This window comes from Molossus molossus, unplaced genomic scaffold (assembly GCF_014108415.1).
Source record: "Molossus molossus isolate mMolMol1 unplaced genomic scaffold, mMolMol1.p scaffold_m16_p_17, whole genome shotgun sequence".
Classification (NCBI taxonomy): Eukaryota; Metazoa; Chordata; class Mammalia; order Chiroptera; family Molossidae; genus Molossus; species Molossus molossus.
The window spans coordinates 68204970-68217159 of NW_023425352.1; the positions used below are offsets into that span (position 1 = coordinate 68204970).

Below are 12190 nucleotides of genomic sequence, written 5' to 3' on the forward strand. Positions count from 1 at the left end.
CTCTTCCAATATCCTGCTTGGGGAGAGGTGGTAATAAAGGTGGTTACCAGTGTACCTGGAGCTAAGTGGCTGGAGCATTTACTATTAAGTAAGCAGTCTTTGATGAATCCCCTATTTTGGGGACAGTATCCATTCCCTCAGCAGTACCTGGTGTCCCCATGTCGAGAGTCCTTCATCTTCAACCTCTCCGGGAGATAAGCGTCTAGTCCACCCTTGGAGAAAGGGAGGGTAGTAGCCTGGTTGCATGGGGTAGTGAAGAGGAACTGGAAGTCTGTTTCTTATACAGATCATCAAACAATCCTCTTCTTTTCAGTCTCACATGCACCCCTACTTTTCGTGGGCAACCCAGTGTCTGAGGTTCCGCAGAGTAGTTCGTTGAGCTCCTGGGCCTCCCTCACAGTTTGCTTGGGCTCAGTTTTCTCTGGTCTGCTAAACGAGTTGCCCTCTGCTTCACTTTTCAGCCCCAAACCCTGCTGCCAGCTCCTTCCTGTTCTCTTTGTCCTACTGGATTGTGGCTTATAAATCCCTTTGCTTGTATTTTTGAGGGCTTTAGGGGGAATGACAGGAAACTTGTGTGTTCAACCCACCACAGTTTTTTTTAATCCTTACCTGAGGGTTTGCTTATTTATTTATTTATTTATTTATTTAGTTTTGAGAGAGAGAGAGAGAAACATCAATCAGTCACCTCCCATATGCACCCCTACTGGAGATTAAACCCATAACCTCCCTGGTGTATATTCCACCCAACTGAGCCACCTGGCCAGGGCTCAGTCCACCATGTTTAATCAGAATCTTGTGCTTCCTCTTCAGCCCCCTGCTCCTGTTCTACTTCAGTCCTTACCTTAACTCTTTCTAAATATATAGGTTCCTCTATGAACAGTGTTGGGGTCTCCTGGCAGACCACCACGTGCTCCAACCAATCCTCCTTCCACTTGGTCATCAGAGTAGCGTTGTGACAGGACAATCCAACACCGTGAGCTCTCCTGCTCCTGTTCTTTGCACACATTGAATTACTTGCTTTTCCTCCAATGTGTCTTATTCTCTCAAGACTTCATCTCTGGGGCATCCTTCCCTTCTATGACTGTTACAAGCCCCTCCTCTTCCTTCATGTCTCATATTAAACACCACTTCCCCCAGGAAGTCTTCTTGGCTTTCCCAAGAGGAGAAACAAGCAGCTCTTGCATGCTCTCTACTACTTCCTGAGGGATCCTTTTACATGGGATTGGATTTATCATTGAAGGGCTTCTCCTCCTAAGTACCCACCTAACTCCCCAGTGACAGGGCTTACGGACTGCACCTTTTATTTCCTAACACCACGCACTTTATCTGGCATAAAACAGAAAACCAAAGCTACCCACTGAATACACGAGTGAGCTTGGTTTTCCCCAAACAGAACAAACACTTCGCCTTCGGGCGAATTAGGGATCTATATTAGAGAATCTACTGAATTAGAGGAAAGTCTGTATTAGCTAGCTCTGAGACCAGATTTGCATTGTACAGTACTTGCTTTCAACTATATACAGTGAAATCGGTCAACAACTTTTCAAATACTGTGTCAGAATGATTTGCAGTGAATACATTGATCGCCAGGCCAGCTTATTCTGTTGTTCATATGCTCGCTTGCAGTGCTAGAGAATAATTGTCTCTAAACTACAGAAGCATTCCCTTACCAACTTGATGTCACCGCGGTTTTCAGAAAAGACTTTTTATTTACAGCAGTATAAATAACAGCGCGGAGGATAAGAAGGCAGATCAGCCCTGGGGGGAGCAGGTGCTGCCTCCCCTGTGTCTGCGCGGGCACCAGCCACTGCAGCTTGCCAGCCCGGCGCAGCCCTCACACGCGACTTCTCTTGTTGTGTCAAGTACAATGCTCTACACGCTTGCTGCTATTCTTAGTGTTGTTGTTTCAAAGACCATTCCTTGTATTCTCGTGAAAATGTGTAGAAAGCAGGTGTGCTGTGCTACCTAGGTCCCAGAAATACGAAGGAGGCTCTGAGAGGCAGGCGGCCTTGCCGAGTGGCTGGACAGTTGGTGGCTCAGCTGTCACCCCGCTTGTGCTGTGGCCCTGCTCTAGCACAGCCCGCAGCCAGGAGCTCAGGGAGGCGGCGCCTCATCACTCACCAGGACTGTGTACTCGGTCTGGGCGCGGAGGGCATCCTTCAGGAGCACCAGCTTCTCCGAGGCCTGCAAACAGACCAGACGCAAAGCACAAGGGGTTTCAAGAGGCTGCTCAGTGACCGGCCAAAGGGGCTGGAGGTCACGCAGTGGAGCAGCGGGGCGGCTTCCTTGAGACTCCTGGACGAGAGGACTTACCGGCACAGCAGCCTTGGGGTCAGTGATGGCTTTCACAAAACTCAGCGCCTCTGGCGTGGCCGAGCGAATGTTGTCCACCCGTCCCTCCCGGAATCGGCGAATGGATGCGCTCTCGTAGGTGGGTGCGAGCCTGCCGTGGAGCCTGCGGCAGATGAGGGATGGGTGGCAAATGGTGACGCCTTCCCCGGACTCAGAACCGCGGGAGGACAGCCGCAGAGTCTCCACTTCGCTGGGCACAGCATTTCATTTCAACACTAACAGAATTCTAGAGGAGGTTCCCCAGAGATGAATTTTGGGGAGAGTTTAATATTAAGAGCTATGTAGATCTCCATACGTTGGTGATACTGCACAGATATAAAATAAAGAAATGACTGGTAGCTTAAAAAAAAAAACCCAATCTGGTGGGAAACCTAGAATTTTCTGCAAGACCTGATGAATGTTTGATTAATAGCACAGAATGGAATAATTGTGTAATTAATCATTCACACCCTTGAGAGAATCAACAATTCAAGAACGAACTATGAGGCAGGGAGCAGCCTCCGCGATCTGGTGCAAACTCCTGCACCGTCCAGGGGCGCCTGGGCCTCCACAGGCCATGGGCACTGTGGGTGTGCCTCTCCTCCCTAAGCCTGCAGCAAGAGGAAAGAGCTGTGACCGGAGCAGCACTGGCCAGTCCCCCCAGCAGCTAGGGAAGGTCTCTTCCTGGTGCACATGAGCTGAACAAGCACCCTAGGCTTGTGTACCTGGCTGGCACACACTTTTCTTTCTTTGTTAAAATTTCTTAAATTAGCCCTGGCCAGTTTGGCTCAGCGGTTAGAGCGTCAGCCTGCAGTCCACAGAGACCGGGGTTCGGTTCCCGCTAAGGGCATGTACCTTGGCTGCAGTTTGTCCCCGGCCCTGGTTGGGTTGTGTGGGTGGTGGCCACTCGATGTGTCCCTTTCACATCCATGTTTCTCTCTCTTCCTCTCTCTCCCTCCCACTCTATCTGAATAAAAATAAAAAAAAATTTCTTAAATTAATTTATTTTTGTTACAGATGTTTCTCCTTTTCCCCTCAAAGACACCCTCCTCCTGTGCCCCCCTCCCCCAGCAGTGTTGTCTATATCCACTGGTTATGCTTATATTAATAACTTCTTTGGTTTACCTCCTCCTTTCCCCCACCACCTCCTCTGAAGTGTCAGTCTGAACCCTACTTCTATGTCTCTGGGTCTATTCTGTTCATCACCTTATTTTGTTCATTATCTTCCACAAATAAGTGAGATCATGTGATACTTGTCTTTCTCTGATTGGCTTATTTCACTTAGCTTAATACTCTCCAGGTCCTTCATATTGTCTCAAAGGATAAGAGATCTTTCTTTCTTACACCTGCATAGTATTCCATGGTGTATACGTACCACAGGTTTTTTATCCATTTGTCTACTGATGGACACTCGGCTGTTTCCAGATCTTAGCTATTGTAAATAGTGCTGCTATGAACATGGGGGTACATATGTTCTTTCTGACTGGTGTTTCAGGCTTCTTAGAATATATTCCTAGAAGTGGGATCACTGGGTCAAATGGCAGTTCCATTTTTAATTTTTTGAGGAAATAACACCTGTCTGCATTCCCACCAGCAGTGTACTAGAGTACCCTTTTTTTTTTTTTTTTTTTTATCCTCACCCGAGGACATTTTTCGATATTTTGTTCAGATAGAGTGAGAGGGAGAGAGAGAGAGAGAAACATCGACGTGAAAGCAACACATCGAGTGGTTGCCACCCACATGACCCAACCAGGGCTGGGGACAAACTGCAACCAAGGTACGTGCCCTTAGCGGGAACCGAACCCAGGTCTCTCCGGACCACAGGCCGACGCTCTAACCGCTGAGCCAAACCGGCCAGGGCTAGAGTACCCTTTTCTTCACACCCTCGCCAGCACTTGTTGTGTAATGACTTGTTGATGGCAGCCATTCTGGCAGATGTGAGATGATACCTCATAGTCGTTTTAATTTGTATCTCTCTGATGATTAGTGATGTTGAGCATTTTTTCATATGTCTCTTGGCCATTTGTATGTTCTGTTTGGAGAGGTGTCTATTTAGGTCCTCTGCCCATTTTTAAATTGGATTCTTTGTCTTCCTTTTGTTGAGCTGAAAGAGCACTCTATATATTTTGGAAATTAACCCCTTATCTGATGTATCATTGGCAATTATGCTCTCCCATATAGTGGGTTGCCTTTCCATTTTGATGGTTGTTTCTTTTGCTGTGCAGAAGATTTTTAGTTTGATGTAGTCCCATGTGTTCATTTTTTCCTTTGTTTCTCTTGCCTTAGGCATTGCATCGGTAAAAATTCTGCTGCATATGATGTCTGAAATTTTATTGCCTACATTTTCTTCTAGGATTTTTATGGATTCACGAGTCACATTTAGGTTCTTTAATTTGTAGAGATTTACTTTGTGTCATAACATGTGGTCTATCTTCAAGAATGTCCCATGTGCATTTGAGAAGAATGTATATTCTGCAGCTTTGGGGTGAAATGTTCTATAAATATCAATTAAGTTTAACTGATCTATTTCATCATTTAAGGACTCTGTTTCCTTGTTATTATTATTATTATTATTATTATTTTGGTCTAGAAGATGTATCTAGTGGTGTCAGTAAGGTGTTAAATTCACCCACTATGATTGTATTGCTATTGATCTCTTCCTTGAAGTCCTCCAGAAGTTTTAAAATATGTTTTGGTGCTCCTGTATATGGTGCATATATGTTTACCACAGTTATATTCTCTTGTTGGTTTGATCCCTTTAATGTTATGTAGTGATTTTCTTTGTCTCTTATTAATGCCCTAATTTTGAAGTCTATCTTATCAGATGTGAGTATTGGTACACCAGCTTTTTTTTCACTTTCATTTTCCTGGAAGATTTTTTTCCATCCCATCACTTTCATCCTGTGTGAGTCTTTTGTTGTGAGGTGGGTCTCTTGTAGACAGCATATATATGGGTCATGTTTTCTTATCCAATCAGCTACACTATATCTTTTGATTGGAGCATTTAAGCCATTTACATTTAAGGTTATTATTGATAGATACTTATTAGTTGCCATTTCTACTTTATGCCTGTGTTCCTCTCTCTCTCTCTCTCTCCACAAATATATATATATATATATATATATATATATATATATATATATATATATTCTTCTTACAACAGTCCCTTTAGCATTTCTTGCAGTACTGGTTTGGTGGTGGTAAATTCTTTTATTTTTTGTCTGTGAAGCTTTATTTCACCTTCAATTTTGAATGATAGCCTTGCTGGATAGAGTAGTCTTGGATTCAGAACCTTGCCTTTCATTACTTTGTATACACCATGCCGCTTTCTTCTGCCCTGCAGTGTTTCTATTGACAAATCAGCTGACAGTCTAATGGGAGCACCTTTGTAGGTAACTTTCTGTCTCCCTCTTGCTTCCTTTAAGATTCTTTCTTTGTCTTTAATGTTTGCCATTTTTATTATGATATGTCAAGCTGTGGGTCTTCTGGGGTTCAACTTGCTGGGACTCTCTGTGTTTCTTCGACTTGTGTGACTTCTTCCTTTACCAAATTAGGAAAGTTTTCTGTCATTATTTCTTCAAACAGGTTATCTATTCCTTTCTCCGATTCTTCTCTTTCTGGTACCCCTGTGATGCTAATGTTGTTACATTTCATATTGTCCCAAAGCTCCCTTAAACTCTCCTCCTCCTTTTTAATTTGTTTCCCATTTGCTTCTCTATTTGGGTGGGGTTTTTTTGTACCTTGTCTTCTAACTCATTGATTTGGTCTTCAGGTTCTTCTAATCTACTATTGAGACGTTCTAAGGTATTTTTTCATATCAGCTATGCCGTTCTTTATTTCCATTTGATTTGTATTCATAGCTTCTACCTCTTTTTTTAAACCGATGTAGTTCCCACTGAGCTCTTGATAATTCTCATTAAGTTGCTTGTAGTTCTTACTAAATTGTTTGAGTAGCCTTAAAATCATTGCTTTGAACTCTTTATCTGACAAGTTGCTTCCATTTTATGTAGTTCCTTTTCTGGTGATTCCTCCTTTCTTTCATTTGGGTGTTGTTTCTTTGTCTCACCATTTTAGCCGTCTGGTAGTTCTAGGACCAGCGAGGGATGTTGGGGTGTGTAGGCAGGTCAATGTGTATGAAATAAGGCTATTGTGCCTCCCAGACTGTTTTGGTGCTTGGTGCCTCTTGCCTGCTGTGGGTCCTGGAGAATTGACAACTAGCAGCTGGTATTGGTCTGTTGTTGTAGGTGCTGCTGGGGTGCATGGTTCCCACTGGTGCACTGCTGGGGTGTGTGGGTCCAGCTAACGTGCCGTTGGGGTGTTCTGCTGCCTAGTGGGGTTCAGCTCCTGATCAGTCACTGCTGATGCTGCTGGGGATGAATGTCAGCTCCTGGTTTGCTCTGCTACTGTTGCTGCGGTTGCTGGGGGGTGCTCTCAGCTCCCAATCCTTTGCTGCTGTTGGGGGCTCAGGATGCTCAGCTCTTGGGATTTTGCTGCTGCTGGAGGAGGGGCTCCACTCCAAAATTCACTACTGCAGTTGTCAGGGGCTGGTCTCGGCTGCCTGAGTCTTGCTGCTGCTTGGGCTGGGCCATTGCTGCTGATCAACCTCTGCTGATGCTGCCGGGGATAGGTTTCAGCTGCCAATCTGTGCTGCTGCTGCCTGGGGATGGATGTCTGCTTCAGAGCCTCTGCTGCTGGGGTTGTGTCTCAGCTCCAGAGCCTCAGCTGTTGTTGGGGGTGGGGCTCCACTCCCTCCTGTCACTGCTGCCATGGGGGAAGGTGCTGGGCTCCCAAGCTGGTGCTGCTGCTGGGGGTTGTACTCGGCTCTGATCAGGCTGCTACTGTGAGGGATGATGCTCAGCTCCAGGTTGGTTGCTACTTCCCCAAGCAGGCACCTTGACAGCATTGCTACTGTGTGCTGGTCTGCATCAACACAGTGGGATCCACTGGTCTTATGTTGCAAGGCGCACTTGTGGACTCAGGTTGCTTGGCCCTAGATGCTTCCTGCTGCCTCCTCCCAAAGAAGAAGACCAACCAGGGATCTTCCAAGATGGTGGGGTCTTCTGGCTGAGCAGGGAGCAGCACCCTGACAAGCTGCTTATCATGGTAGCTAGCTGCTCCCTGTCCACAGCATAGGGACCCTCTGCCCCATGTTTCTGCACTGCTTGAGGTTGCTTGTCCACACTCATGTTCATTCACACTCTCTCATACTCTCACACCTCACCCTTGCTCCAGTCCTGCCCACCGCTATCATTTTCCCACACACTTTTCTTTACCAGCCAGTAAAGTCGTGAGTGTTGGGTTGAGGGAAGGCAAAGACACAGAACTCAGAGAAGAGCAGTGACAGCCCAAAGTCAGAGCAAGTTATGACCCACATCTTGGCTACCTCAGGGCAGTTTATCCCGCACTGGGTGAGCTCCAGGAGAGTGGATGGCCAGGTCTGATTGGGCACAGTGTTTAGATCTGTATTGCTTGGTAAGCAAGTGAATAAACTTCCATTATACTTATATCTCATTTTCCCAAGACACTGGAAGGGAGCTCATTTCCTGTGCCTCTATGGCCTCTGGAGGTGAATGCTATGCCAAGCACAAAAATAGATGCCGTCACTGGCTGGGTACTGAACAACCCCAATTTAGGCAGCTTTCAGGTTTTCTGCTGAATCTAAGAGTAGGTTTTAAAAAATTTGTTACAGCTTAATCCAAATGGGAAAGGAGGAAGTGAAACTGTCATTATTTGCAGATGATATAATATTGTACATAGAAAACCCTAAAGACTCCGTAAAAAACTACTATATTTAATAAACAAATTTAGCAAAATAGCAGGATATAAAATTAACAGCCAGAAATTGTTGGCATTTTTATATACCAATAATGAACACACAGAAAGAGAAACTAAAAATACAATCCCATTTACCAATGTAATAAAAAAAATTAAGATACTTAAGAATAAACTTAACAAAGGAGGTAAAAGATCTGTTCTCAGAAAACGATAGGACATTGAAAAAAGAAATAGAGGAAGATACAGAAAAGTAGAAGCATATACCATGTTCATGGATTAGAAGCATATACCATGTTCATTAAAATGTTCATACTACCCAAGCAATCTATGGATTCAATGCAATTCCTATTAAAATACCAATGGCATATTTCACAGATCTAGAACAAATAGCCCAAAAATTTATATGGAACCAAGGAAGACCCCGAATAGCCACAGAAATCTTGAAAAAGAAGGACAAAGTAGGAGGGATCACAATACCAGATAGCAGGTTTTACTACAAAGCCACTGTAATCAAAACAGCCCGCTACTGGCACAAGAACAGGTAGACAGATCAATGGAACAGAACAGAGAACCCAGAAATTGACCTAAGACATCATACCTCAATTACTATTTGGCAAAGGTGGCAGGGCACACAATTGAGTAAAGACAATCTCTTCAATAAATGGTGTTGGAAAAATTGGGCAGCTACATGCAAAAAAATGAAACTAGATCACCAACTTACACAATCCACAAGAATAAACTCAAAATGGTCAAAAGACTTAAATGTAAGTTGTGAAACCATAAAAACCTTAAAAGATAATGTAGGCAGCAAAATCTCAGACATCACATATAGCAGAATTTTCACTGATACAGTGCCTAGGGCAAAAGAAACAAAGAAAAAAAATTAATAAATGAGAGTACATCAAACTAAAAAGCTTCTGCACAGCAAAAGAAAACAGTATCAAAATAATAAGGGAACCCTATATGGAAGAACATATTTGCAAGTGATGCATTGGATAAGGAGTTAATTTCTTAGATATATAGAGTACTCATACAACTCAACAAAAGGAAGACAAAAAATCCAATTTAAAAATGAGCAGAGGACCTTAATAGACACTTTTCCAAAGAGGACGTAGAAATGGCCAGAGACATGAAAACATGCTCCACATCACTAATCATCAGAGAAATACAAATTAAAATAACTATGAGGTATCACCTCACCCCTGCCAGAATGGCTGCCATCAACAAATCATCAAACAATAAGTGCTGGCGAGGATGTAGAGAGGTACTCTAGTACACTGCTGGTGGGGATGCAGACTAGAAAATCTACTACAGAAAACAGTATGATGTTTCCTCAAAAAATTAACGATGGAACTGCCATTTGACCCAGTGATTCTACTTCTAGGAATATATCCTAAGAAGCCTGAAACACCAATCAGAAAGAATATATGTACCCCTATGTTCATAGCAGCACTATTTACAATAGGTAAGATCTGGAAACAGTTCACGTGTCAATCAGTAGATGAGTGAATGAAAAAGCCGTAGTACATTAACACAATGGAATATTATGCAGCTGTTAGAAAGAAAGATCTCTTACCCTTTGAGACAACATGGAGGGACCTGGAGAGTATTATGCTAAATGAAATAAGCCAGTCAGAGAAATACAAGTACCACATGATCTCACTTATTTGTGGAATATAGTGAACAAAATAGATCCAGAGACCTGGAAGTAGGGAACAGTCTGACAAACCTTAGAGAGATGGGTGTGTGTGTGTGTGGGGGGGGGGAGAGATAAACCAAAGAACTTGTATGAATAAATACATAAACAATGAACACAGACAATAGTGTGGTGAAGGCAGGGTGGGGGTGGGGGAACAGGGAGGACAGTGCCAATGGGGGGAAAAGGAAGGACATCAGTAATAAAAAAATGAAAACCAAGATCTGGTAAAAAAAAAAAAGAAAAGAAAAACAAAATTGTTAAAGCATGGACTCTGAAGAATGTTCCCCATGGGAAGCAGATCATGTCTTGGCTATTCAACAAGCCGAGAAGCCTCTGGCCACATCCATTCCTGGGCGTCTCCAGTGACAACCAAGGTCACATGAGGAGGGGTACTCTGTGTAGGTTCTTCTTGGCTTTGCTCTGAAGCTCTGACGTGCTCATTGAGTAGTGTCCCCAGTCATGGCTCCAGCAGGACCTTGACCTCATGGCCCATGTCAGTCCATTGCTCTATGAGTATCAGAATGGCACTGACTGCATGCAGTTCCAGACACCAGGGTCTGCCACGGTTCTATGCCAGCAAGGTCTGTGTCCCAGCAATGTGAGGTGACGTCAGACCTCCCCAATAAGTTGTAAGGGGAAAGATGCTCAAAGCGGCTGCCCCCTCCCCCTAGAATTACAGCCCCACTTGGGACACTAGAATCCGATGCTGTGCCCACACAGGTGCTGCCTGCTCTTGAGTGAGGCTCCCCTGCTCTGGCTTCAGACAGAGGCCTTCATGCTCCCCTGGACACTGCAGACCGCGAGCAGATCGCGGGGACTACTGTTTGCCGGTCATGCCAGTTTATGAGCTGCTGCCTATGGAACACTGACGCCCGCCTACCTTGAGGAAGGTCTACTTTGCGTGTTAGTTTCCGTGTCCTATAAAAGGCGAGTCAGCTGCCCTACTCCGCCTCCAACCTTACTCCCTCTCACTGTACAGGTTCTTCTGTCACAGGCCTGATCGCGCCACCCCTAGCTAACACTCACGTGGTGTCTTCTCGTGCTTGCCCAGTACCTGAGGCCTACTCTGTGCCAGGTGTGCGAGATACCCAGAGTCATGCTTGGGAGAGACTTCTGGAGAGCAGTCAACAAGTCAATGGACAAGGTAGTTCACATGAATAACAACAGCCACAAAAGAAAAAGAGAACACAACTGTGTGACAGAGAACTGGGTGAGGGGCCGGAGGTGCACGCTCAGGTGAGGGGTCATGAGAGGCCTGTGCAGCTGACACCTGAGTGGGGGAGCAGCTGGCAGGTGGAGAGTGGTGGCCGGCGGATGGGCAGAGGCACAGCTGGGGCAATGGTCCAGAGATGGGGGGACTTCAGGAGGGTCCCAGGACAGACCAGCTCACAGGGAGCCTTTCTAGGCCTCGACTTTGTTCTAAGCATGGTGGGAAGTCATTGGGAGGGTTCAAGGTGGTAAATGATGGAATGCGATTTGTGTATTTCCAAGTTCATGCTTTATTAAGACGGGATACAGTGGGTGAGACGGGAGGAAGGCCCCCGGGAGCATGCTGCCGTCGACCCAGCACGAGACAGCAGGGCCTTGAGAGGGGCCGACAGTGGTGAAGGTACAGGTGAAGGTGAAGGGCAAAGAAACGCATGGAAAATAACTGACCTGGTGGGGAATGAGAGACAGGGAAGAATCAAGGGTGAGTCCAAAATCTTTGACTTGACCCTTTGAGGGATGCTCATTCCATTTCATTATTGAGGCCAGAAAAGCAGGGGAGGTCACATCACAGCTACAGGGCCCCAGTGGACTGGGTGGGTCAGGAGGGTAGCATCTTCTCAATGTGATGTCCCCATCGCCTGCCTGGCCTCTGGTCCTGCCCTTTGATCTCGGTGCCCCTGGGCCACCATTTAGGCCTTGACTGACTGTGACATCTTTCCTCCTCTTTTCTGAGGTTTTCTACCTTGAAACCCCATTAGGTGGCACCTCCTGCCAGCAGTCTGCCCTGGTCTTCCTCCCTCCCTCTAGGCCCACAGAAAGCCTCCCCCTCCAGGGTCTGTCCAGACTCCAGAGTGTAGCGCAGCCTGTGAGTCGGCCCAGCCGCGCAGGCTCTGCTCACCTGTAGAAGGCCAGCTGGAGGGCCACCTGAATAAAGGCGTCGGGGCTGCATTTCTGCTGCTTAATGAATGTTTTCCCGTAGCTATCAAACTTGTACACAATGAAGTCGAGATTCTGTACTATTCTGTGGGAGAGAAAACATGTTTTTATTTCACGCAAAACAGAATGCATACATCAGGCTGTCACCAAGTTCCTTGAGCCTGGTCTGTCTTAGCACGAAGGTCAGGGCACAGCCCCTGCCCTCCAGGAATGGGCTGGAGTGTAGACACTTGTGGGCAC

At 45.7% G+C, this 12190-nt stretch overlaps 1 protein-coding gene across 1 annotated transcript in view; it reads right to left on the reverse strand.

Annotated features, from left to right (window-relative positions):
• CHAT (choline O-acetyltransferase) overlaps positions 1–12190 on the reverse strand; it is a 65725-nt gene that overhangs the window by 5314 nt on the left and 48221 nt on the right. The window contains exons 11-13 of the mRNA XM_036264857.1: positions 11913–12035; positions 2314–2455; positions 2122–2184 (exon numbers count right to left, since the gene is read on the reverse strand). Coding sequence (XP_036120750.1) covers positions 2122–2184; positions 2314–2455; positions 11913–12035 — 328 coding nt within the window. The remainder of the gene's footprint in view (positions 1–2121; positions 2185–2313; positions 2456–11912; positions 12036–12190) is intronic.